At 52.1% G+C, this 27,195-nt stretch overlaps 2 protein-coding genes across 5 annotated transcripts; both read left to right on the top strand.

The window, feature by feature from the left end:
• Positions 1-6,355: 6,355 nt before the first annotated feature.
• ATP6V0C (ATPase H+ transporting V0 subunit c) lies at positions 6,356-11,903 on the top strand. Its single transcript, XM_016136489.2, has 3 exons — positions 6,356-6,612; positions 10,821-11,004; positions 11,171-11,903. The coding sequence occupies exons 1-3, from the start codon at positions 6,534-6,536 to the stop codon at positions 11,373-11,375; spliced, it is 468 nt and encodes a 155-aa protein (XP_015991975.1). The 5' UTR covers positions 6,356-6,533; the 3' UTR covers positions 11,376-11,903.
• Positions 11,904-12,045: 142 nt separating this feature from the next.
• AMDHD2 (amidohydrolase domain containing 2) lies at positions 12,046-22,523 on the top strand. 4 transcript variants are annotated; one of them, XM_016136487.2, is made up of 11 exons: positions 12,046-12,217; positions 12,328-12,464; positions 12,544-12,683; positions 18,117-18,171; positions 18,347-18,559; positions 18,647-18,735; positions 18,821-18,965; positions 19,042-19,149; positions 19,315-19,383; positions 20,362-20,463; positions 20,867-22,523. In XM_016136487.2, exons 1-11 carry the CDS (start codon positions 12,135-12,137, stop codon positions 20,953-20,955), a joined length of 1,230 nt encoding a protein of 409 aa, XP_015991973.1. In that variant the 5' UTR covers positions 12,046-12,134; the 3' UTR covers positions 20,956-22,523. The 4 variants fall into 4 exon arrangements, with proteins under 4 accessions (XP_015991973.1, XP_015991974.1, XP_036081640.1 ...); XM_016136488.2 differs by having other exon boundaries at positions 20,851-22,523; XM_036225747.1 differs by lacking the exon at positions 20,362-20,463.
• The last annotated feature ends 4,672 nt before the right edge of the window (positions 22,524-27,195 follow it).

The raw sequence follows: 27,195 nt of genomic DNA, 5'->3' as shown, positions 1-27,195 counted from the left end.
CCCTCCACCTAAATGTCTCGTCTGCACAGAGAAGTTACCAAATGGAGCAGGGATACCAAGCATACCTCACAGTGCTTCTCCAAGAAGCACCTGTTAGGCAGAAAAGCATGAAAATTTTAAAAAATGTGTTGCAAAAAAAAAAAAAAAAGATCTTTGTTATGTTAGTGTCAGATTGTACTCTAGTAGATGCAGTGTCATGATTCATTGCTAAAGATAAAATGCCTCCTCACTCGCAGATGTGCTCATTTTACCCAAACATGTCGAATTTGTCAAAACTGCATTTGAGAGTGAGGAAGGAGTGGACACACTGACCTGTGACATGACGGACACACCAACAAACAAAACCTCCCACTTAAGACTGCTGAATCCACAGGTGTAGTATTACCTGGATGCTTGGTTAGTTTCACCTGTGAGAAACCATTTTATCAGCAAGAAGCACCCTAGCCAGAGGGAGCATGCAGGTCTGATCTAGTCCAGTGAGGCTACTGATAACAGAGTGAAAGCTCATACAGTCCAAGCAGTCCTGGTCCTTGTTTTTCTCTTCCTGCAAGAAAGAGAAGCCGACCTCTGCTCTATTTTATACTGAAGGGCGTTGACTGGCAAAGGACACATTTTGTCAAAAGCTTACCAGCTAAAGATTGAAGAGAAGAATTGTGTGAATAATTTTACCTTTCCATTCCAGTGTAGGATGGTTATTGGCTGCAAAATGGATAACTGGACTGACACTTTGGAGGATCTGAATGAATAATAAAAAATTATGAGGACCATGTAAAAGTAATGTGTGGTGTGAGTGAATGTGACTTTGCAGCAAAATTCAACTTTGGAAAAATGAAAAGTGATTTAGTAATATGTTTGGTCAGTGTTAATTAGAACTCTAAACAAAATTAACAAGAAAAAAATGCAACATCACTGCGAAATGTGATACAAAAATGTTTCGATGGGGTTGGGGAATCCTAGGCACATCATCTGCAGGACTGAGAACATCTGTGGAGAAGGAAACACTGGACTTGAAGGAGCATTGCTCCCTTGAAGAATTTGAGAGACTGAATCTATGGAACAGTGAGAAAAGTTTCTCTCCATTAGAGATGTATACGCTGCTCCATTTGCTGCCGCAGCCAGCGTGAACCAAGTCCTTCCCTGATTTTGTTTTTGTCTCCTCTCATTCACAGCGCCTGTCATGCAGATGTGCTCCATAAATGAGAGGAATGAAAGGAGCAACCATCAGGAATTGAGGGCCAAATGTCTCAGTCAAGGACTGCTGGGGGGAAAAAAATTTACTTGTATCTCTGTCATGTGGGAAACCCAGTATCAAAAAGTCATGCTCATCAAAATGAGAATATTTTATCTGCAAGTTTCTAAGTCAACATTAATGTCTTTTCTAACTGAGTGGACCTATATCATATAAAGGAAAACATAACACCTTTTTTCTCCACCTGTCTGGCTCCTCCGTGTCCTTCCCTCCCTGCAGCTGCCCTCTCCCGTGAAACTGCTGCCTCTTGTTCTCTGTTCCTCTTCGTGCTGTCCCGCTGCATGGACTCATGCTCCTGCCCCTCTCTCTTCCTTTGGGGCTGCCTCGAAGTTGTAGGCGCCCTCTTAGCACGCTTGCTGCCACCACCACCTCACATGAAACCCTCTTGGGGCCTGGTAAATCGTGTCCCAACTGGCATCTCCATCTCTAGCTGGCCATGGACTGTTTTGTTTCATTGTCTTTTTTTTTAAGGTTGAATTTAACCATTTCAAAGTGAACAATTCAGTGGCAATTTAGTACATTTACAATGGTGTGTAACCGCCTCTAGCTCCACAACATTGTCACACCCCATAAGAAAGTCCATTCCCATTAAGCACTTGCTCCCCACTCCTTCCTGTCTTAAGGTTTTTAAAAAGGTAAAATGTGCACCTAGAAAACCAATACATATGGGAATATCCACAGCGGAAAGTCTGTCCGGTTGGGTCCCCAAGGCCCTCCACCGTTAGTGTCTGCATGCACGTTCTTCCCCACCCTGTTTCTGGTCACTTAACTGCCTCTTAAGGATCATCCACACCTGTTTCTGTCTCATAAACAGCTGCCCAGTGTTCTGTGATTGGAATGGTTTGTAATTTGAGTAGAAACTGAATCTGGTCTCTCCCCTGCTCAAAACTCTCTTCCTCTTTTAAGATCTTGTTCAGAGATCACTGGCCTGGAGGCTGTCCAAGCTGCCCCAGCCCTTCCCCTCTTTATATCACCTCTGCATCTAGTAACTTTATGGTTTAGCACTGCAACATTATCCAGTCCCCCTGGCTATGAGCTCCTGGAGATGAGGGACTCCTTTTCTCAATTTTGTATCCTCTGAGCCTAGCTTGGTGTCTGCACACTATAAATACTCATTGAATGTCAATGAGTAGGTTTTACGGTGGAAGGCAGGGCTTGGAGCTTGTCAACCCTACCAGGTGGAAATGAGGTCATGCTGGCCTCCAGGGTGCCAAGACCAGACCAGACCAGGGCAGGTGGTGCCCCTTGTGGAACCCTTTCTGAGAACCTGCTGCCTGTGCCAGGCTTGGCACATTGTGTAAACCAGCAGGATTCTTTCTCCCTCCCTTGCTCCTGTGGTCCAGGGACAGTTAAACACTGCCCCCTGGTGGTCAAGGCTGGCCCCAGAACACCTTCTGCCAGCGACAGTGATAGGTGTATCTGGTCCAGCTTATACCATGCCTTATTTATCTATAGGAGAAAAAGAAGCAACTAATTGTCTTTTATATTTCAATAAAGCCAGAAAAAAAACTTGTATCATTTTATAAGCCCTATTTTTTAAATTATACAAAAGAATCACCATTCATTCCCCTCCACTAGCACAACTACATTTTTGGTTCCATCTTCTAACCTTGCCTGGACCACATGTAGCCCTTATCTAACCAGGTCAAAAGAGCAGAGGGCCACGCCTCTGTGTTATGCCCCCTCTGGTGTGTCATCATGGCGACTTGGAAGAATGGGACTCTGCAGGGAGAGGGCACTCTGCCTGGGATACTTGGTTGTCTGCAATTTCCCGATATTCTCGATAAGGCTATACTTCAGGCTGCTGACTCTTCTTTGAAATGGCTTCCTCGGGTAAGTACATCTTTCTAATCATTTGAGACCATTTGGAATTTTATCCTTGGCCTTTTTCTCCCTAGTTGTCCTCCTCCTTTCCGTCAGGTCCTGCAAAATGCCATCGGACTTCTCTCTGACACTGTCTTTTGTTGGGGACAGTGGGCTCTTTTGTCCCCCATTAAAACCCTGAGAGGAGTCAGGACCCACATCTTTTTATTCTTCCTGTATTGGGGGTCTCTAATGTGAGTTTCCCAAAGCTGCTCTTTTATTCCTGGAAATCCCCACCTGTGTAGTGACAGGCCACGGACTGTGGTTTCAAGCCAAGGACTTAGCTGTGAGGGAGAAGGCACAAGTGTGTGTCCCTGGTCATTCCTTTCCACAACCATAGCCCATCCCACCCCAGGGTCCTGCTCAGTGCTGGGAGGCCTAGGGGAAAATGACCTGGGTCGCTCCTGGCCCACCACTAGTCACCGGATGCTCCCTGAGCCCTGGTGTAGAAGGCAGGTACTGCAGTGAGCCGCATGGACCAGGCCCAGCCTGTAGAGCTAGAGTTTCAGTTCCACCACTTGCTAGTGGCCTGACCCTAGTCTGACACTAGGGCTGTTTCCTTTTTCACAAAATGGGTAACAATGATATCTTTCTCAGAGGGTCATTTTGAGGATTAGATAATACCTCAGAAATGCTCAGGACAGGACAGGCACACAATTGGTAATTAGTAAATGTTAGCTGTATACACCAGGTACTTTACCAGGGGGTCAGGGATACAGAAAAAGAGGCACGGGGACTCTCAGTGGGGAAGGTAATGAGGGAAAAAAAAAAAAAGCACTAATAGAGTGCAAGGGATGAAGGAGGGGCCTGAGGAGGAAGAGAGGTCAGGAGGGCTTCCTGGGGGAGGTGGTATTCTAAAAACAGTGGTAGCATTCCCTAAGTAAGAAGAGTAGTTGGTGCAGAGCCACAGTTTCAAGGACACAGGAGAGGAGAGGGATAACACGAGGGGAAGGGATGGGGAGGGGCTGAGAGGAGCCCACTGTCAGGAGGATGGTGAAAGATTCTAGGAGAGCAGCGATTGGTCAAATATACCAGTTAGAAAGATTCCGTGGCTTTAAGGTGGAGAATGCGTTGGGGCAGTTAGACTGAGCTGGCCAACCACGTAGAAACTGAAAAGACCCAGGCTGGAAATGAAGGCCCACCAAATGAAGGTGGGGGCGGGCAGAGCTGAGCACTGGGAAGCAGAGGAACCTCGCGGCTTGGTGAGTAATGAAGAGTGAGCAGTGGCGTGACTGGAAGGTTGCCTGCCGGTGTGAGCAGCTGGGTGCATGGTTGTGTCTCTTACCCAAAATGGAAATAACCAAGTGGAAGTTGATGGTGATGGGGGTAGGGTGAACTCAGTTTGAGACATGCTGGTTTGAGGTGTGAGCAGCCCCAATGGAGACCCAGTGTGATGTCTCATACTAGAACTTGGGCAGAAAATGAGAGGAAGGAGAGCAAAGCTGATCTACTCTTTGAGCCTGATGAGGGAACTGTCTACTGACTTACCAGTCTCAGGATTTTAGCTAGAATGGGGTTATGTGCTCTTTGTCCAATGCTGTGCATCTAACTGCTGTGGACTGTCCTGCCCTTCTTTCATTGTGGGGGGAAGCCCTGGGAACCACTGTCGGACTTGGGCCTGTCCTCGTTCCTCCTGGCGACTCCAGGAATAAAGGCATCAGGGCTGTGGGGGATAAGCTGGAAAGAGAGGAGAGGGTGTGGAGTGGGCAGCAGGCTGCAGCAGCAGAGGCTCACTTAGCCTGACAAATGTCCCTTGGTTTAGAGAAATGGCAGTCACCAGTGACTTTAGCTGGGGCAAGAAGCTGGTGAGGGAGGAAGGGTGGGTGAGGTGGAAACATGGAGTGAAAATTCCTCTTTCCAGAAGTCAGTCTAAGGCAAAGGAGAGGGTGGCAGTGGGAGGTAGGGAGGGTTTTAGCCATCTGGTGGTCTCTTTTGAAACATAACAGACCTGCTATGGACTGTCCTGCTCCTCCTTTCCTTGTAGGGGGAAACCCTGGGAACTACTAGAGGGCCTGGGCCTATCCTTGTTCTTCCTTGTTCTGTGGGGTGAAAGTTCAGGGAGTGGCAGACCTGACCTCACCAGAAGAGGGCGGGAGGTTCTTGTTGTTAAGGTGGGGCTGGGAGTCCAACAGGACCCCAAAGCCCACGTGGAGGTTGAGGACAGCTGCCACCCAGGATGTTCTGAGAGAGAGCGCTTTAACGTTGGGACCAGGGCTTGGAGCTCAAGTGAAACCCAGGAGGCAGTCAGTCACCCAAGACTCCTGCAAGGGAAGGGAAAAAAGGGCAAAGGGAACCAGAGCTGATGGATATATAAGGCAGCCAGGTGGGGTACCCGACCACCACATGGGATCATTAGGGAAGTGTCAGTCCCAGGCCAGGTTGCATGCTTAACTGGAAGTACTGGCTGCTGCTCCAGAAATAAAGCCAGCCTCACAGGAATAGGCATTGCATGGAGACATGCAGGACATGGACCCCAGAATGTACAGAAATCCGGGGAAGTCTCCACAGGTGGCAACACCGACGGGCTTCAAACCAGTCATGCCTACATCTTGAGGGGCAGAGACACCTCTCTCCAACTTAAGTCTGGGTCCCTGATGCAAGGGGGGAGAGATGGGATGGGGGAGGGTTCCTTTCCCTAAGAAACCAAGAAAGAAGTCACCAGTTTGCTGGGGCGACCGAGGGACACAGGAGAACTGCAGATAGAGGCCAGGACATCACAGGTGGGCTGGGAGCTTTCCTGGGCACTAGAGCAGAACGGCCAGCGCTCAGAATTCTGGATTTTGGCTCCGTCTGCTCGCACAGATTGCTCCAGGAGGTGTGAAGATGTCCGGGGAAGACAGTCATCCTGGGTCCTGGGAACAAGGCGATGAGATCTCACAGCCAGGTCCACGCCGCAAACGCAAAGAAAAGCAGCCCACGAAACCAAATACCGGCTGGCGCCGCGCAACTGCAGAGGAGGCGGGGGCTCCACGTCCCGCCCCATATGCTAATGAGCGCGCCACCGCCCCGCCCCGGCTGGGGGACCGGACGGGCTCAATGCCGCGGGGTCCAAGAGGCTGGCGGCGCTGGGGAGTGCACCCGCTGAGGCTGAGGTGGGGCGGAATGCCGGAGTCTGGCTGGAAGGGTGGCGGCACAGTGCGGGGGCAGTCAGCAGCCGCTTAGGCGTCTTGTAGCCGTAGCGTCCCCCACCAATGCTGGTGGTACGGTCCACGAGGGGCGGGGTCCAGATCATGTGACGCGACAGCGTCCGCCATTTTGTTCTGCGGTGCTGGTATTTAGAGCGCAGCGGCTGACGGGCCGATCGCCTTCGCAGCCTTCTGACCGCTCGCTTCGTGCTTGCTGCCTGCTGCTCGCCTGCTGCGCTCGGCCCGTCCTCGTCCCCGCCTCGACCCGCTGAGCTCGCCCCCTCCCCACCGCAGACATGTCCGAGGCCAAGAGCGGCCCCGAGTACGCCTCCTTTTTTGCGGTCATGGGCGCCTCGGCCGCCATGGTCTTCAGCGGTGAGCGCCGCAGCAGGAGGGACCCGGGAGGCGGGGGACACGCGGGGCTCGTGCCCGCAGCTCGCCGGGGTTCGGTGTGTGACGTCACTCTGACGTAATTCCGAGCTGTTGGGGGGTCCCAGGCCTCACGTGACCGGGGCTGGGGTCCGGGCATAGAGGGCTGCGGGGCCCGTTGGGTGTCGAGTGCAAAGCATGAGGACTGGGCTGGGGTGCGGGTTCCAGGGTTCTGGGAGTCCCTGGCCGGCCGCCCTGCCCCCGGTCCCTGTCGGTGCGGGGGTGGGGCGGCGGCCCCGCTGCCATCTTAGCCCCGGGAGAGGCGGGAGGGAGGCTGGGGTGGGGGCGCGCGGTCCTGCGCCTGCTCCGCACCCGCCCCCCCAGTCTTGCGGGCAGGTGTGACATCACACCTCGGAAAGCTCTCCCGACGCGGGACCAGCCCTGTTCGTGACGCGTGGGGGATCGGGCCCTGGCACTCTTTTCGGAGGTCCACAGCCTTCGCCCTTGGCAGCCCTGCCTACCAGCGCGGGTTAGGTCGGTCCGAACCTAGAAGCAGGTGCTTCCGGTTAGGGTTCGTCACTGTTTCCCAACAGCCCTGTGTGGGTTGGTTGGGAAAACTAGAAGAAGGGGTTCTGAGAGCCAACAGGGACCCAGGGATGGGAGTGTGTGGAATTGAGGTGGGGTTCAGATAGGCTGAGGACGAAGGACGAATATCTGGAAGTCAGGCCAGCATTAGCTCTGTGTTGTGTGGACGCCTGCTGGGAGGCTGCTTAGAGGTGGGTGAGAGTCTTACAGAATCTCAGCATTGGGGGGATTAGGTCTTTGTCCTTAGGAGAGTTTATTTTAGTTCCAGTCCCAATGAGTGAGGAATGAATGAATGAATGAATGGATGACCTTTCTTCCCTTGTTGAGACCTGGATTTGGGACGGCTTGCCCTAGGCAGAGATAAGGGGCCTTCTGGGGTTCTTCATGGCACCCTGGTTTTGAAGTTGGGTCTGGCCAATCCTGGGGTGTCAAATTTAGTGAAAATTGCCCTGCCTGGGAGAAAGTACTTTGAGTTAGGCCCTGGAATGTGGAACCTAAAGAGGTGAGTCCTGGCCCAGCTGCAGCCCCTGTGGACTGGTCTGGCCTGGTCTAGGTCTGGTTTTTGGCTTTGATGACAAATCCCTGCCCCGCCCTACCTGATGGATTGGGAGGCTCCCTAGGCAGGTTTGTGGAGGGTTTGAACTCCAAACAGTCTCTGCTGACTGTAAACACTTGTGGGGTGGGGGCAGGGGGCTCTGCCCTCCCAGGGGCTTCCCTCTGCCTGGGCCTGCCTGCTAGTCACGAGCTTCTGAGTGAGCCCTGCCCTTCCCATCATGTGCAAGTAAGGGGTCATTTGTGGTGGGAGAAGTGGTCTGGACTTCCCTTTCTTACCGCACCAACGCCTGCTCTTTCCACATCTTCAGAGGCTGACGGCTTTCCAGCAGCAGCCTCTCAGGCTTCCATGCCTCCGTCTCCCAGCTTTTGCTGCTCTTTGCCTTCAGGCTTTGTCCACCTGTGGGGTGCTGCTTGTGGCTGTCATTCATTCAACAAGTCTTGACTGAGCTCCTGCTACGTGCCAAGCACATGGAGACATCAGTGAACAAAACAAGATCCCTGCCCACATGGGATTCTGGCTGTCACTGAGTTTGCCTCTGAGCCCTTTTTCTGTACCAGTTCCTGGTTTCCAGTTACCAGGTACTTCTCTTGCTCTCTGCTCTCCTTCTAGAACTTCGTGCTTTCAGATGGAGCTCAATGAGCAGATCTTCAAAAGCTACTGAGAACAGGATAGCACTAATCCAGGGCTTTTTTGCTTTCCCCAGGCTCCTAGTGATTGAGGCCGTGCATTCCTATTGGTCTGAATGCAGCTTCACTCCTGCTTTTCTCCCTACATGGGGCATAATATGGTCCAACTGTACTTAGCTTCTTTGTTCATTTCATTTTCTAAACATGCTTTTCTCAAAGGCTTGTCTTCATCTGCCTCCTGTGCGTACCTGAACAAGCTCCTCAGTTCTCAGGCCTCTGGTGTCGCTAACTCCAAGCTCTCTCCTCAGGTCCTGGCCTAGATTGCCCCTGGCCTGCCTATTGCTTGGTTGATATGTCAGTCGTCTTAGAACCAAAGGAGGCCCACTCCTTGTCAGGCCTCCCCAATCCCCATCTCCCATTTCAGCTTCCCTTTTTTTCTTAATGACAAACGTCTTGATTCTTTCTTCATCATGTCTTCCATGAAGCTGTCAGTTGTTCCTTTTCCGTATATTCTGTGACTTCCTTCTTGCTGGTGAGCACCCTGTGTTTGGTGCTGTGCTCCCAGAACTGCCATCGGATCTCAGTCTTTCTGTTTTCCACTCCATCCGGAGCCCTGTCAGGCGTGCCCTCCAGAGCTGGTGTCTAGAGCCTTCCCAGACATCTGCTGCTACCCAGTCAGACCATTTTTCCCTCCCAGTGGTCATCCCTGTTTCTTCTCTTTGTTCCTCTTGTTGCCTCCACCCCCAGCCACATGATCTTCCTGCTGCCCTTTTAGAGAAGGGCCCAGCTCACTTCCTGCCTCTGGCAGGGTCTCATTGCCATGCTGAGTTCCTTGTAAACTGTCTCCCACCCAGTGCCGTGCAGCAGCCTGTACCCTCCCCCTTGAGTAATGAGCCGTGGCACTGGCCTCTTGCACGTAATGTGACACAGCCTAGCCTAACATGTTAGGCCTCCGGTAGGAGCCCAGAGAATGCACTGCAACGGCAAGAGTTCCAGGAAAGGCTCCTGAGCCCCAGGCTTAAGGCACTGAGTGTTTAGGCATGGTGCTGTTGAAGTGCCCTGGAACCCTGTGGAGGGGACAGTGCAGGTCTCTCTGTCCCCCTGCTGCCTCCTCCTTCCAGTCACTCCCCATCCAGCACCATCTTTGTGTCTCCATGCCATTTGGGATCTTTTCCTGCTCATTGTCACCTCTCCACTCATATATCATCACCTCTATGAAGTCCTTCCCCAGACTCCACCACCACCCTCCTCCCCACTCCTGGAACATGTCACTCTGCTTGGGGATGCTGCATCTGTCTCCTTACCAGGCTTAGAATCCTGGGAAGGCAGTACCCCTCTGACTTGGTAATGAGCAGAGTAGGCATTCTTGTGGCCCAAATAGGTGAATAAAATGTACAGAGGAATGGGGATTGTCCTTGTGCCTTCTGTCTCTGACACATGTCGTCCTATGCTCAAGAACAGTGGGACCCTGGAGAACAGGTGACAGGAGTCAGAAGAGCTGCATGGATCTTCTGTGGCTCTGTTCTGTGCAAAACTTGACCTCAAAGACAGAGACCAGAAGGAGGAAACTCAGAAAGGCAGCACACCCTAGGAAAAGGGAGAAGGGCAGCTCTGGTGCTCCCCACATGCTACTGGAGGCCTTGGGCAGAAGCTAGGCTTCTAAGGGGTCTGCCGAGGCCTCACAGTCGGGCTGGGTGATTGCTCCACAGCCCTGTCATCTTCCTGTGCCCCATTCTCTCCTTGGCTCGCCCTTTCTTCTCCCTGGTCATTTAGAGAGGATTCTCTAAACTCGAGGATCTAGGCCTGCTGTGTAGCTGCAGGTGCACTCACTCCATTGACACAGATGCCAGTCTTCCCAGCAGCATGCTCCAGGGCCAGGAGTCAGGGAAACTCTGGCCTGAGAGGACAGGACTTGCCAGGCCAATTCCCCTGATCCACTAGTGTTCAGACCCTGTGTGCAGTGCGATGCTTTCAGCATGGACCTCAGTATAGCCCCAGGGCCAGCTGAATGACCTTGGCACAACATCTGGGTTGCTAAGATGCAATCATTTCATGCTTTTCCGGGTCTTTTCTGACCTGAGTGCCTCAAACTCTAGGTGGGACAAAAGGTGTCCAGCTGCCCTTTTCCCCGTGTGACTGAGCTGCCAGCCTGTCACAGCTCCACTTTTTAGCAGGCTTGGGGAGTACTGGAGAGCACAGGTCAAGATTTTCTAGCAGAGCAAGAAGCCGGATAGCCCCAGCAGTCATAAGGGCCTTTGGTAGAGGATAGGAAGAAACAGCTATTTGCGTTACCTGAGTGCCCATCTGTTCCCTTTGATGGCCACCTCCTGCCCCTGACTGGGTGCCACTTTCATCTACCCCTTGCCTCTAATATCTTGGGGTGGCCCTCAACTGTGCCAGAGCTATCCCCAGGTCCTACCTCATCTCATTCCTCCCCTTCCCTACAGCCCTGGGTGCTGCCTATGGTACAGCTAAGAGTGGCACCGGCATCGCGGCCATGTCAGTCATGCGGCCAGAGCTGATCATGAAGTCCATCATCCCAGTGGTTATGGCTGGCATCATTGCCATCTACGGCCTGGTGGTGGCAGTCCTCATTGCCAATTCTCTGAATGAACACATCACTCTCTACAGGTGAGTACTGGGTTTCTCCCCCATACCTTGCCCTGTCCCAGATCAGGCCAGTGCACGGGGCTGGGAGGGCTGGGGAGCTGGCATTTGGCGGGTGGCTGGTGGTGGCCCATGCCTTCCATCTTTTCTGGCAGGCACTAATGTCCGTCCTTTATCTTCTCTCCCTTAGGAGTTTCCTCCAACTGGGAGCTGGCCTGAGTGTGGGCCTGAGTGGGCTGGCAGCTGGTTTTGCGATTGGCATTGTGGGGGATGCTGGCGTGCGGGGCACTGCCCAGCAGCCCCGACTATTCGTGGGCATGATCCTGATCCTCATCTTTGCGGAGGTGCTGGGCCTCTACGGTCTCATCGTCGCACTCATCCTTTCCACAAAGTAGCCCCTCTTCAAGCCCACCAGCCACAGAATATGATGTAAAGACCACTCCCTCCTCATTCCAGAATGAACAGCCTGACACACATGCACGGGGCAGCTGCACCCCCAGTAGTCGGTCTTGTAAATGCGCAGTGTCCTAGTGCCCATTGTCTGTTGCCCCCCACCCGCCCCGTGCGTGGACATCTGGGCCCACTCATCATCCATCCAGGCCCCTGACCAGTGAGGATGCAGGCCTCTGGCTGCCCCCACCCATCTACCTGCCCTAGAGTGCTCTGTGTATAAGGATGAATTAGAGTTGTCATTTTCTCTTCACTGGATGTTTATTTATAAAGATTTGACCTGTTCACACGTCTGTGGAGCAGCCTTCCGTCTCCCAACTATATAGTAATCTTTAGAGTGTCGCCTTGTGGGGTTACTGTGTGCCCTGAGACTTCTGGATGGAACCACCGTCCTTCCGCCCCCGCTGTGGGGCTGTGTGCTGGGCCTGCCAGGCCCGGAGTCGTGTCCAATAAAGTTCTCGGATGTGACTGGATTCCTGTGTGCAGCGCTTATGTGGACCGGGAGGCGGGGAGGGGCCCGACTCCTGGGCTGGAACGTCACCGTGGGGCGCGCAGTCGCATGGGGCTTGGGTCACATGGGCGCGTCGGTCACGTGATACGCAATTAGTCAGCTGAGGGTCACGTGATTTCGGCCGCGCTGTGGGCCAGGAGTTGGCTGCGCGGCTGCTGGCTCCCCCAGCTCCGCTAGGCTCACGGGGCTCAAGATGCGCAGTGGGAAGGGCGCGATGTGTACCCCGGTGTTACAGTTCACCAACTGCCGCATTCTTCGGGGCCAGAAGCTGCTCAGGTGCGGTGTGGGACCCCTGGGATCGCAGCCCCGCGGGTTAGCGCGGGGGCCGGAGTTGAGGGCGGGTTGTGGGGCCCGCGATCCGAGCCCCCGCCCCTCTCTGTCTGCAGGGAGGACCTATGGGTGCGCGGGGGCCGCATTCTGGACCCGGAGAGACTGTTCTTTGAGGAACGGCTCGTGGCTGATGAGCAGCGGGACTGCGGGGGCTGCATCCTGGCACCCGGCTTCATTGACGTGCAGATAAACGGTATGTCTCAGGGCCGAGGGGAGGAGACCCAGGGAAGGAGCGCTGAGCACTGTGCAATCCCCTGTTTCTGTGGCCGCAGGTGGATTTGGCGTTGACTTCTCACAGGCCACAGAGGATGTGGGTTCGGGAGTCGCCCTGGTAGCCCGGAGGCTCTTGCCGCACGGAGTCACCTCCTTCTGTCCCACCTTAGTCACCTCGCCACCAGAGGTTTATCACAAGGTGAGATCAGGCTCCCAACCTCAAGCAGAGGGAGCCAAGAATTAGCCAACCCTTTAATTTTCAAATCTTATCTCCTCTCCCCACAAATGTCCCTTGGCACTTGGGTCTGGCCTCACCTGCTGTCCTCCCTGGGTCTAGTTCTGGGGTCTCACTTCCTGGGCTTTCTCATTCAAGTTGCCCGCCTGCCAGACCCTTTGCCTTGGCGGCTCTGACTGCCTCTGCAGCTGTCCCCATAGGCCGCCACATTTGCTGCCTCAGCACCTCTCCTGCCACACACCCTCCCCACCTTGTGCTCTGGCCACCTCCAGGCTTCAGAAACTGCCTCCTTGACTGAGGCAGCTGGAGACTTTCTGACTGCCACATCCTAGTGGCTCCTCAGGCTCTTCCTCCCTAATCTGTCTGTGGTAAGTGACTCTGGAAAAAAAACACTTTCCAGAGAAGTCCATTGTACTCAAAGCTTTCTCTGCTGCTCTTGCCCACATCTCACACCCTCTCATTTTCCTTCCTACCTACACGTCCTGCCGTTCATGTGTCCAGGGTCCCTTTTCTTTTAAGAAATTTTATTTTTTTATGCAGGTCCTCCACTTTACTCCTTGCCACATTTTAAAATTTTGTCAGTTCTCTCTGTGTATATGATTCTTTTTTTCTTGAGCTGTTTCAGAGTAGATTGCATACGTCACACCTCTTTACTTTTTAATTCTTAACTACTTCTAAAAAGCATGGGTATTATGTGAGCCCAGTAGTGTTAGTTCAGGAAATTAACCCTTATCCTTTTATCTACCATCTTCGTTATTTTCTTCTAGTATAGGATCTATTCCAAGATCACCAATTGCATTGCCCTCTCTGGGGTTTCCTCCTGGGTGTGTGGACACAGAGTCAGAGCTAGGAGCTATGGGAGGTGGGGTGTGGGCTCCTAATTTTTATCTTTATCAGCTGGGTAATTGGGACAATCCTTACTCCTTTCTGAGCCTCAGTTTCCTCAAACCTAAAGTGAGAATAATCATGATATCCATCTTTTTGGGTTGTCGGGTGCTCAGCACTGTACTGGTACCTATTAAATACTGGGTAAATGTCAGTTATGGACCTCTTTCTGGAAATTTCCTCCAGCTCTCCCATCACAGTTAAATGTTAAAAAGCAAGCTCATCTTCCTACTGCAAACCGGACCTGGTTCTCTTGTCTCTCTTGGTCATCATTCTATGATTTACCCTGCCTGAAATCCAGAAATACGTCCACCCTCTTGTGCCCCCACCCACTGCAGTTCTTTGTCCTTCCGCTTCAGTCCTCACCAATGAGACTTAGTGGCTGTTGTCCTAGTTTTCCAAAGTGTGGCCTTCCCAATGTACAGGGCTCAGCACATCACTCTTCCCCTTCTTCCCCTTTTCCTTATCCGCAGAATAAATACCGCCCTCTTCAACATTCCTTCCCACCCCTCAAGCCTCTACTGTCTCCCTAGGCACATTCCAGCCATTCCAGGCAGTGGCTCTCCTGCCCGCAGCACTGTGCCTGGAGGGTCTTCGCCTAGTTGTGTCTGCTGTACCAGTTGACCCACGTGCCTTCCCATCTACCCAGTACCTGCACCCATTGTGATACAGACTGCAAGGTCTTTTTCCTTAGGAGAAAGAGTTTCTGGCCAGTGGGACTTCCATCTTACATCTTCTTCTCAGCACTCATCACCATGCCCTCCCCCCACAAATGCTTGGAGGATGAAGGCCTTGGGAGGCAGAGAATATATTGATTTATGGTGGAAATCATGGAGGACTTTGAATATGGAAAAGTTAACATGAATATCATAGAAATTAGAGGATTGCTGACTTGGATATCTCCCCTGCCTACCCCTCCGATCACCCCACCATCCTCTAGGGCCCATTCTTACTGGGAAAAACTGGATTGCCACTTTCAGAAGTTACCCAGGTCTTTTGTCATTATGTTCTGGTCCATTGAGACCACCTGCTCTTTTTTCCGGGGTCTCCTTCTCCTTGTCCTTCACTACCCATCCATGAGGAAGAGCTGCTCGCTTTAGGTTCCTTCAGCTGAGCCAAGATCAGGCACCTCCTCAGGCGGGCAGCCTGGCCTTGGCCCCACACACCATCAACACTTCACCTTTCCCACTGCTTTTCTGCCTTGAAGGTGCCTCATTCCCTTCACCTCCAGATTGTCCTTTATTCTGTTCTATTTAGTGCTCTCTTGCTTTCCCTCTTGAAACTCTGTTCTGGAAAAAAGCCGTTGTGTTATTTTTTTTTCTTTAATCTTCGGTGAATTTATGTATGGTACATGGCTTGTAAGGCAAAACAGCAGCCCTTTGTCCCCACCATTTCCCACTGAGGGGACAATCACTTTCAGCTCAGTCGACCCTTTGGAATTTGCCCTTATATCTCGAAAAACTATGCTGATAATCCTGCTCGACTTTTCAGTTTAGAGCAGTATGCATTTGCTTCCCACCAGGAAAGATAATGATTGGCTCTCTTTGGCCCCTGGAGGCCTCTTTCATTCCCTTTCAGCTCTATCATCTCCAAATAGCTTGTAATTTTGGTTAAATTAGTCAAGACGACTTGTAAAGGACACTTGTATCTCATTTACATTTTCTTACCTGTCAACTCTGTTTTCTTGGAGTTAATATTCTCTGTTTGCTTAGTTTTTTATCGTCTGACCTGACTCGGTGGCAGACTTTCTGCCTGTTGTCTCACTCTTCTTTGGGGATATTTAGATGTACCAAGGGTTCCATCTGTTTCATCTTCCTGTGGAAGCCTTTGGGACCTGCTCTCCCAGCACTGGCTACTGGCCTCTTTGGGCCTAGCTGTCCTGGGAGTCCCCTTCCCCTCGCCTGGGGGTCCCCTGGCCTCTTTCTGCTGGATCTCTCTGTCCAGTATCCTGTGTCTTCCTCTTTGTTGGTTTATGCCTTTGTCTAGTGGAATATATCCTCCAGTAGCTTTCAGAGAGAGGGATTGTGAGAGGTTTCAAGATCTTGAAAGTCAGAAAATCTCTGTATTCTTTTGATTGATGGCTTGACTAGGCTAGAATTTTAGGTGGGGAGCCATTTTTCTCTAGAATTTTAAAGGCATTTCTGTATTGTCTTTGAGCTTCTATGGTTGCTGATGAGAAGCTGGAAGCCACGTGACTCCTAATCCTTTGTGTGTGACTTATTACTTCCATCTAGAAGCTTCTGGGATCTTCCCCTTGTCCCTAGGTTCTGAAATCTCAGGGTGACATTTGTGGAGACTAGGGGAAGTTCATCCACTATGCTGTCCCTTTGTCAGGCCATGTCAATCTGGAAGTTTGTTTTTTGTTTTATGTGGGGTATTTTTTGTTGTTGTTATTGTTTTTGTTTGTTTGTTTTGTTTTCTTGAATTATTTCTTCGGTGATTTTTCTCCTCCATTTTTTCTGTCTTTTCCTTCTGGGAGTCATTCTGTTGTTGGGCCTCCTGTATGGCTTCTCTCATTTTTTTTCTCTGCTTCTTTGACTCTGTTTTCCGGACATTTTCTTAGCTCTTTTATCTTCCCTGTTCTCTCGGTTTTTTGCTTTAGTGCATACTTTTATTAACCTAAAAATAAAAAGGCCTTTTAAAGTGAGAAATAGGCATTTATTTGAGATCAAAGCAAAGATATCCAGGGAGCACAGATTCAGACAGAAGCCTAAATGGTGTTCTGATTCGGAGACAAAGGCAGTGGGTATTTATAACAAAGGGAAGGGGAGCAATCGCATCAATAGAAGGAAGGCATGTCTATTGGTGCAGATAACAGCATAGCGATGTTAATTCTAAAAATAATGTTTTTAATTTTCCATTCAGTAGTCACCAGTCCAGTAGTCATAATCACTGCTTTCTGGTTATCCTTGCAAACAGTTCTTGACACAGCGTTGCTTAGGCCCAGTTATTTTGCCCTGTTTTAATATTCCAAAGATTAGAAGTATAAGAAGTACAAGGCAGTTCCTCTGGCATGGCAGCTCTGGCTCCATCTTATTGTGGCTCCGTTTATTTATTTATTTTTTGGCATTTTTAACGAAGTGCTTGCTTTTACTCTGGGATATTCCTTTTTTCTAAAATAACGTTTTTGTTTCACGGTTGTGAAATCTCTTCTCACATGGCCTCCTCTCTTCAGCTTTCTGCTCCTTGGCTAGCTCTGCCCTGTCATTAGTTGTGCTTTCCATGTGTCCTGTCAGAGGCTTTCCCAAGCTGGTAGACCTTGGTCATCTACTCTGATAGAGAACAGGTCCCAGGTCCCAGCCAGTCACCAGGAGTTCCAAGTGTTGCGGGGGGGGGGGGCGGGTGTTCCTGGGGACACCGCCAGGTTGAAATCTCTGAGTCTTTTTTCTCCCAGGCTGATCAGATACCCAGAGAAGAGTCGTCTTCTTCTGTTCAGAGGGAACAGGCCTGACTAGCAACCTTTGGTAGCGTTAAGAATATAAACTTCGCCTAATTGCCTCATTTTATGCTTTGACCTACCTTTTGCCCAGAATCTGTCTGGTTTACTTCTCCAAGTACTTGGTGGGCATACTTGGGGACCTAGCTGCCCCTTAATGAGGTTCCTGCTATCAGTCCCCCCACTTCTCAAGTTGCCAGGTACTGCCAAGGCCTGAGCCCAAGGGGGCTGTGGAACCATGTTTCCTTCCTGTCCCCACTGTGCAATTCTGCCCACATCTACCCAGCATCTGCTTGTCAGGCTCCCAAATTGGCCTGCCCTTCCCTATCCTCTCTCTTACACTGGATTTAAGCTTCTTAAAAATCTCTATACTTCCATTTGTGGTGAGGAGTTCCAGTGGAGGACATGGCAATCCACCAAGCTCACCCCAGGGACTCTGTAGTCTCCCTGTTCCACTTCCTTTCTCACTTCGAAGGGGGAAGGTGTGGGCCGGGATGCCTGCCTAAGATACTTATGTCATGTGAGTACCTGTCACATGCAAATGACCCTCCCAGCTGTGTCCAGCTCCAGGTTCGCATGGCTGCACTATCAGTGCCCGAGCCCCTGTTTGCCCCTAGCTCTGCCTAGATTGCATGCCATCCCCCTGCCTCTGGCCCTCAGGGAGGCTAGGCCTGTCACCCTGTCTGGGTCCAGGCCCTTTGGGCGTACGCCTCACTGTGACCCAGCTGCTGCCTGGACTGGGCCATTTTAAGGGCCAGGGCAGGTGGAGTTGCCCTTGGTGCCTGTGCACCTGACCCCTGCTTGTGGACTCCTTGCCTCCTGGTCCTCATGAGCAGGCCAGTCTTATATTCCAGGGCCTGTCATTTCTTGGTGCTCCTGACCCTGTGTCCTGCTGGTTCAGAGCACTGTGCTTTCCCTGACTGTGGTTGGGGACCTTTGACTGTGTTCTAATACCTGATGGAAAGCCAGTGGGCACTGGGCTGAGCTCCAGACTCTGACCCCTGACCTTGGCTGGGTTTTGACCTCTGGGTGTTGGGCCATGGGGGGGCAGGGCTTTAACAGCTGGTTCCCCCCAGGTCCTTCCTCAGATCCCCGTGAAGAGTGGTGGTCCCCATGGGGCAGGGGTCCTCGGTGAGTGGCTGACCTCTCTCCCTGCCCCGACCCTGGGAGGCTCCTTAGGGACCTGTTGGCAGCCCCTCCTACTCCAGATGCCCAACTGGGGAGGGAGGGTGGGCAGGTGAGAGGGGCTAGGGCGGGTGCTGCAGGGTAGGGGTCCAGCTAGAGCCATCTGTTTCCCTCCACCCAGGGGTGCACCTGGAGGGCCCATTCATCAGCCGGGAGAAGCGAGGTGCACACCCCGAGGCCCATTTGCGCTCCTTTGAGGCCAACGCCTTCCATGATGTGCTGGCTACCTACGGGCCCCTCGACAATGTCCGCATTGTGACGCTGGCTCCTGAGCTGGACCGCAGCCATGAGGTGATCCAGGCACTGACGGCCCGTGGCATCTGTGTGTCCCTAGGTGAGGGAATATGTCCTCACCTGAGGAGGCGGGCCCACCCAGGGGTACTGGGCTTGGTGCAGAGTCTGAGTCCCGGTTCCTGTGCAGGGCACTCAGTGGCCAATCTGCGGGCTGCAGAGGAAGCTGTGCAGAGCGGGGCCACCTTCATCACCCACCTCTTCAATGCTATGCTGCCTGTGAGTGCTGTCCTGGCTCTTGTGTGGGTGGGCGTGCTGGGACTCCTGCCGTGGCTTAGCTTCCCCCATTCCTGGCCTTGCCCAGTTCCACCACCGTGACCCGGGCATCGTAGGACTTCTGACCAGTGACAGGCTACCCCCAGGACGCCACATCTTTTACGGGATGATCTCCGATGGAATGCACACTAACCCTGCTGCCCTGCGCATTGCCCACAGGGCCCATCCCCAGGGTGAGCAACTGGGTGGGACGGGCATGTAGGGGGACCAAGTGGGCAAGTTCTGAGGCCTCTTCCTCCACCTTCCCAGGACTGGTGCTGGTCACTGATGCTGTCCCTGCCCTGGGTTTGGGCAATGGCCGTCACACGCTGGGACAACAGGAGGTGGAGGTAGATGGGTTAACAGCCTACGTGGCAGGTGAGTGACCTTTGTCCCTATTGCAGTCATGTGAGAAGAGCCCCTCAGCTCTTCTGGTGGGATACAAGAACCTGGGTGACCCCTGCCAGCCCATTTGGCCTCCCACACCCCACCCAGTGTGCCTGGTGGCCCTTGGCTCCTTCAAACTTGCTCTCTGCTTCCAAGGCACCAAGACACTGAGCGGCAGCATAGCCCCAATGGACGTCTGCATTCGGCATTTCCTTCAGGCCACAGGTCAGCGAGGCTGGGGAGGCTGGGGGGGGCGGTGTGTGCGTGTTGGGGGTGGAGGCTGCATCTGGGAGAAGCCGGAGGGAAAAGTGGGGACCACAAGGGTCCTATGGCCACATCCCTCATCTGTCATGTCCGTTGGGGTTCCCTGGGGGTGAACACTAGGAATGTGGCCAAGGTCCCACCCACAGGAAGTTCACAGCAGGGGAAGAGGACAGCAAGCGAGCAGATGGTGGGACCCAGGGTGACAGGCACTGAAGCCATAGCACCCAAGAGAAGGACCTTCACCCTACATGAGGGTAGAGCCTTGGCCTGGGGCCTGTGAGATCACAGGACTTGGCGGGTGCAGAACTGTGGAGAGGCATGGGGAGAGCCAGAGCAGCAACCCAGGATCTGGCATCAGGCCATGTGGGAGCCTTTCAAGGGGGTTGGTGTGTTCTAGGGGAGGGGACCAGAGATATCTGACAGATGCTATGGTTGGCCAGGTCCCTTGGAGCTTTTGGCAGCACCCCTGGGCCGGGGTGTCCTAGTGGGAGCTGGTGGGGGGCACCAGGGAGACAGGCTGGGAGGCAGAAGATGGCTGTGGCCTGGCTTAGGGAGTAATGCAGGGGAACAGAGAATTGGGGTTGATCATTTGGCTTCTCGGTGGGAAGCAAGGGCAAGTACCAAGTACCAAGTGGCTTCGTGGATGCCCTGGGAACTACTTTGTTGTGAGGGGTGCTCTCTGGGACCCAAAAAGAGGAAGGGCTTGCGGACATTTGGGTCCAGAGAGTCCATACAGGGCTGGGATGGGTGAGTTGCTAGGAAGGGTGGGACTGGGGGAAGGATGGAGCCTTGTCAGCCTGCTGCAGAGTCCTGGGATATGTTCTCCCCTCCACTCATACCTAGGACTTGGAGCTCTGGGGCTATGGGGGAGGAGGGAGGGGGGCACCAACAGAGCCAGCTGGGGGTTGGGATAGTCACCCAGCTATGTCCCCTGAGCAGGCTGCAGTATCGAGTCGGCCCTGGAGGCTGCGTCTCTGCACCCTGCCCAGCTGCTAGGACTGGAGAAGCGCAAGGGGACCCTGGACTTTGGGGCTGATGCAGGTCAGGGCCTAATGTGGGGCATCCCAGGCAGCCTGAAGACTCAAGAGTTCTTAGGGGGCCTGGGACAGGGAAAGGGTGGGCAGATGGATGGGACCTTCCCTGTACCCAGGCGGCCTTACCTAGCTACCAGCCTGGCCCTTTCTCATCAGGCCAGGCTTTCTGGTATCTGAAACAAGGCCAGGCAAAGGACTGCTGGGACCTTTGTCCCTTGTTTCCTGCTGCCAGGAGTCTTGGTTCCAAGGCCTCAGTCAGTCTGTGTCGGGTTGGGGTATCTTACACAAGTTGGGTCTCAGGCCTTGGTTTCCCTACCAGCCTGTGGGGTGGGGGTAGGGTGGGGTGGGGTGGGGTGAGGGTGGGGGCAACCCCACCCTTGCCTCCTTCTCACAGCACACCTTTGACCCAGACTTCGTGGTGCTCGATGATTCCCTCCATGTCCGGGCCACCTACATCTCAGGCGAGTTGGTGTGGCAGGCGGACGAGGCCAAGCAGTGACCAAGGACCATAGCTGGAGTGAACGCGCAGCCGCAGCTGGATACTGTCAGGGCTGGGCAGTTGAGGAGCTGGTCTCCGGGAGCAACTGGGAGCCCTGCCCTGGGTGGACAGCCTTGGCTCCAGAGGCAGCTGGCTTGGATAAACCATGTGCCTTCCCGCCGGGACTCCCTTGGTCTTCGAGTTTTGCTTCAAATTGGGATTCTTGCTGTTTCCACCATAACCCTGGTGTTTGTGGCTTAAGGTTGGGAGTGACTGGACTCCAGCTCAGCCCAGCCTTTTGAGGTTTTGTGGGGTCCAGTGAAGGTCTCCTTTCTGTTCGAAGAATGAGTCCGAGGCCTGCAGACTTGCAGGTAGATGTACAGTTTGGAAATGAATGGAGGGCAGAAGAGTGGAAGCCACGGGGTGCAGATTGGAAAGCCAAAAGCCAGCAGGAAGGGGCTTAGGGACCATCAGTGTGAATGACTTAAGAAGGTTGCTTGAAGGGTCTGAGGGAAAGGGTAGTACACCTTGGAATTTTAAACAGGAGAGAATTGATCGTGGAGGCAAGAGATGGGCAGGGAAGGGCCTTAGGCATTGCAGAGGTTTTGGGGCTAGATGTGTGTGGGTAGCCCATGGTCTGTCTCTACACCCCTGAGTTGTGCAGGGCCCCAGGCACTCCTCCGACCTTCAGAGCTGGGTTGTCCAGCTCTGAGTGCAAGAGGCAGTGGTTGGAGGGCCTCTGAACTGTCCCGGCCACTGTTCCCTGGCCTGCCCAACAGGCCCAGCACTTGTCTCGCCTCTAGCCCTTAGGATCATCGAGGCTCCATTTCTTTTCTGAAGAGGCCCATCTTCTGACCCAATTCCCAGGAGGGTGGGACGAGCCCTGTTGCACTCTGGTGTTTGCGTAGCTGTGGACGACCCTGCCCATTGCTGGCAGGCAGTGTCCTGCCCCCTACAACTGACCCTCACCTTCCAAGTCTCCTTGGACCTCGCAAATGTTCCTGGGAGAAGGAAGATGAGCTCAACTAATAAGTTAGAAGCTGAGCAGCGGTTGTCACTGCTCACCTGGTACCAGGCCTCATTCTTGTGATCTGCGGGTGTTCACTTGTTCTATTCACCTTTAAAAATCTAAAGGGATGTCCTGTTTGTCATCCCTCTTTCTCAGATAGGGAAATGAGCCCTGAGTCCCAGGGCTGGTGAGCACCAGGGCCACCAGGACAAGCATTTAGCATGTCCTGGAGATCCCCAGGGACCTCCCTTTGACCTGTCACCACAGCATTTCTGAGTGGAGAATCATGGAGGGGCTAATTGAGATGGTGGTCAGCCAGGTGGCACCAGAGTTAACAAGAGCCAGCACTGGCTGGGAGGAAAGAGCACCTCAAGACAAAGGAATTGCCCCACAAAGGCCAGTTGCATGGGCTTAGTGTGTTGGAGGAACAGAACTAATGGCCACCAGGGCTGGAGACAGGTGTGGGGATGGGGGACTAGAGCTAGGCTTTTAACTTCAACGAATTGGGAATTTATTTGAGGTCTGGGGGCGGTGGTTGGAGGGTTTACTTTTTAATTGTGATAAAACACTCGTAACAGTCTACCGTTTTTTTAATGCATAGGTCAGTGACTAAGTATATTCATGTTGTGCAACCGTCACCACCATCATTTCCAGAACATTTTCATCACCCCAAACGGAAACTGCACCCATTAAACACTAACCCATTCCCCTTCCCCCATCCCTGATACTGGAAGTTTCACTTTGTTTTTGAGTCTGAGGCAGCCATTTTAAGCATGCCTTCCAGTTGCTAGAGTAGTAAGGAGACACTGAGGGGCTGGCCATGAGGCCAGATAAAGCAAAATGGGGAGGGTGGGGATGGGACAAACTTGCCCTAGTGGTCGTGGACTGGGGATCAGAGCAGGTCACCACTAGGTGTTTGCTTGACACACTGATGGATGGGGGTGATTTTCACAGGCTGGGATAGGATCCCTGGGGAGCACCACATCATCTCCATGGCTTGTTTAGTGTCTATGAGTGGGAAGCACTTGAGAACCAGAGTCTGTGCAGGGGTCAGGTAGGCCTTCGCAACCGCCATCAAGTCACGACTCCAGATTAGGGGCGAGGGCCACGCGACCGCATCTGGGGTCCCAAGGCCCTCCCTTGAGACACCAGGACTGTGCCAGACTCATGCAGATTTCGCTGGGGGCGGGGCCGGTGGGGTGTTCTTTCCTTAGCCTCGGCCTCTTCATCGGGATGACAGACCTGTAGGCCTTGAGCCCTCTGGGACACCATGCGGGAAGAGGTGCTCAGGGCCGGACAGTGATTCCCGGAGAGGTTCCAGGTGGTTCAGGCCCAAGGAAGCCAGCTTGGGAGTGGGCGAGGGACAGTAAAACCACGTGAAGAGTCCAGCTGCTACGCGGGAACAGGGGCTGGGCCTGAGCAGCAGGGCATATGGGATGATTCCTGTCCAACCCGCTCGCCATATCCCGGGTCCTGCAGCCTAGGTGTGGGGCAGCCTCTGCAGTAAAGTTGGAGCGGGACTTTACCGGGGAGAATCAAGATCCCCATGTGGAGGTATGCGCCCCGGCATAGCAGTAGGGACACACGTTGCCCTCTGATCAACTAGAGGGTGGGCGGGCACCCTGAAGACTGGATGGCACACAACCTGCCCTGCCCCGCCTCTGTGCACCTTCTGGCCCCACCGCGACCCTGAGGACCCCTCTGCACCTCAACGCTCCTCTCCCCAAGCCACTCCGCCCCACTTTTCCTTTCCTGCCTTCCAAGTCTCCTGCCATAACATCTTGGTGCAGTTCCTAACAAGGTGGTCCTGCATTTTTTTCCCCCACATTTTTATCTTGGTTTGTGTTATAAACTAAAGTTGCATTTTTTATATTGTTTTGCCATTTACTATTTTTTAGTTGAACATGAAATGGAGAGCTTCCCGACTGAGGACACATGGATCTCTCTTTTAATAAGGTGCCCAGTGTTCTCTAAGTTAAATAAATGTTCCCTAACTTTTTTAAACCATATACCACTGAAGACAAAGGGGTTCTTCCTTACCCCTATCCCAGCAGCTCTTGGATTCCTAACCCAAGTAAAACATGAGATGATAAAAATTGTTTTATGCCTTTAAATTTTGTGATAACTTGTTACCCAGTGCTGGATAACTAAGACACTAGATGTGTGACATTAGTCAGGTTCCATAGCCCCCAAATCCCATTTCCGCCCATGCCATGAGGGTCATAGAAGTAACTAGATAATACACGTGCTAGCACAGGCCAGGTGCAGGCTCAAAGCCTGGTTGGCGGTGAGTACCCCTCACACCGCCCATGTACATAAGGCAGCCTTCCAGCCCCATCCCTTCCAGCCCAATCCCAGGAGGGTTATGATCATCCTCCTGCCCCTCCCTGGGCAGAACTTGACCTCACAATGTCAGGCCCAGCCACTGCACTCTTGGCCCGAGGTCACCCTTTTATGGCAAACTGGGAACAAAGACTCTGGGCACAAAGGGATAGAGAAGAGCTGGGGGTTGTCCCTCTCCTTCTTCCGGCCAGGGTGCTAATGAACTACGCTAGGCCAGACGAGTCTATCTCCTCTCTTGCCCACTGTCCTGGGAGGGGCAGTCAGACCTGACCCACGGATGGGGTGCCCCACTCCTCCCCAGAGTAGAAGAACTGCCTGGCTTGGCCTTCACACATTAGCTGCCATTGAGGCTTGAGAATTGAGAACTGTCCCTCCTTCCCCTTTCAGCTGCCCCTGCTGCATGCTTAGCTGCCTTCTTCAGAGCTAAGGGCCCCCCCTGGCTCCCCACACCTCTTCCCCTGATGGAGTCCACCTGCTGCTCCAGTGGGCTCTAGCAATTTCCCTTTCCTCAAGTATTTCCCCCTCCCGATTCTCTTTGGGTTACTCAAGAATTACATGGCCATGCTATGGTGAAACAAACTCTAATTTAAAAAAAAAAAAAAAAAAAAAAAAGAGCCTCCCAGTTGATATACTGCTCCTTTGCTATCACTCTCCAGGCTGTGCCCTGTTCTTTTCAGTAGCTCCCGAGAATTTTCTTGCATGGACGAACCATGATTTATTTACAATTCTCTTGATAAATATTTTCATGGGTTACATTTTTTTTTTCTTTTTGTGTCACATTCAAGTTGTGGTGCCACTAAGATTCTTGTATGACCTCATATTCATGAGTAAGAGCTTCCTTGAATTTCAACAAAAAAGATATACCCATGTTATTAACTTTTATTTGTATCAATGGTAAAGAGGTCAAATAGTTCCCAAGGGGTTTATTATAAAGGGCAACAAGCCCCTGCCTGATCTTTCCCTACTCATTCCCCACTTTACTGGTTTGTGTTCTTCCTTTGACTTATGTCCATCTTTCTAAATAATATCTTTGTACTCTATGTCGATTCATCACTTGTAGTCATTACCTATTGCCTTTCTGTTAAAAGGGAAGGATTCAGGTCTCTCATAATCACCTCCATCTCTGGGTCCTGTCAAGGTGGAATATGATAATTACCGGTTGAATCTGAGCATCCATGTTATGACTGTAAATATCACTCACAGCTGAGAAGAGTGAGATGTCTAGTGAACTGTGTTTGTGCTTCCTCTTTGGTATGGCTGTTTTTTAGGAGTTTTCCTCGTCTCTGTCAGATTCTTAATTCAATTTTTGACATGGTGAAACTCACCAGAAAACCTATCATTTTCAGTATTTTTCTGGAGCCGTCTGAAGCCGGATCCCCTTGGGTCTATGTGCTCCCTGTTCTTGTTCTGGGGTTTCTCTTCATTATCCATTTAAAATTGCACCTTCTCTCCGGGCACTCCTGAGTCCCCTCTTACCTGATTTTCCTTCTCTCCTGCAGCACTTCTTACCTTCTAACGCCCCATAAGATTTGTTTATTTATTATGCTTACTGTCCCCACAGCTCCCAACCACAAACCTGTGGTACTGCAGTTCCATGAGGGCAGAGATTTTTGTGTTTTGTCACAAAGGAATTGCCAATGTCTAGCACAGTTCCTGGCACGTTGGGAAGGTTCGATACATATTTGTGGAATGGACAAGTCCTGATACTTCCTTCGCTTCATCGCCCTCCTGAGTGTTCTGTTTCTTCCCGTTTCCTGGATCTCATGCCCTCCTCTCTCGGTTTACTCCCTCATTTGGTGGAGAACCGTCTTCAGGAACTTTCTGAGAAAAGATGCTTGTGAGTCTACATATTTCTAGACTCTATAGCTATGTATATATTTACATTCACATTTAGTGTACAGTCTGGCAGATTTCTTCACATGTAAGATGGTAATAAATAGTGAGTATCCTATAGGGTTGTGAGGAGAGGTAAGATAAGTCATACGAAGTGGTTAGCCTTGCCTGAGGATTACAATAAATATAAGGGTTGGTGGGAAGGAACTGAGTGTAGAGCCCAAGAGCAGGGATTGCATTTCTGTGTTCTGTGACCTAGTAACTCTGTGAGCATGGGTGGGCAAGTTACTGAAGCCTCAGTTTCCTCATGTAAATAATGGAAATAGCATAGCACCTACTCTTTATAGATAGTAGGGGTTATGACATAGGTTAATGTTCCCAACGTTCCAAATGTTGGATGTGGCTTGATGTGGTGGCAAGAGCCGGCATCTACCTTGAGCTTGTCTTTGTGGCAACTGAGGGTGAGGTGTGTGGAGTGGGGTTGGCAATGGGTGATTGGCAGCATGTAACTCAGCATGGAACTCCTGAGAGCGACACTTGCACTTGGACTGAGTAGTTTCACCTGTGAAGAATTCATCCTAAGGAAATATGTAAGAGTGTGCCTGGATTTAAGTGCAGGGACTTCTGTGGAAGAATTCCAGAAGCCACTTCAGTATCAGTTAAGAGAGAGCTTGACCAATACTTGGATCTATAAGCTATAGGCGTCCTCCAGTGGAGTCCTCTGAGGCCCTTACAACTGAGGATGACGGCAATCAGATGTCAGGAGAGCTGTACAGGATACAGGACGATACAGTGTCAAGCTGTTTTTTAAAATAAGTTAATGTGCAGAGGACTGGAAGGCCAGAGTGTCAAACAGAGGCTCTAGAGTCTAATGGTCAAGCATAGCTTCTGGCACGTGGATACAAAGAAGCTGATTCTGCCACTAGGACAGCTAGGGCAACTTACAGAACTGCACCAGGTTTCAACTTCCTCATTTCAAAAGTTGGGCAATAGCTGAGAAGCTCCTTTAGAGTAAATGAGATTAGGCTTGAAAATTCCTTACTGAGTAAGTGCTGAGTAAATGTTAGGGGGCTGCT

Source organism: Rousettus aegyptiacus, unplaced genomic scaffold, assembly GCF_014176215.1.
Source record: "Rousettus aegyptiacus isolate mRouAeg1 unplaced genomic scaffold, mRouAeg1.p scaffold_m13_p_8, whole genome shotgun sequence".
Classification (NCBI taxonomy): Eukaryota; Metazoa; Chordata; class Mammalia; order Chiroptera; family Pteropodidae; genus Rousettus; species Rousettus aegyptiacus.
The sequence above is the reverse complement of the archived record's forward strand: the minus strand, read 5'-3'. Positions and strand labels throughout refer to the sequence as shown.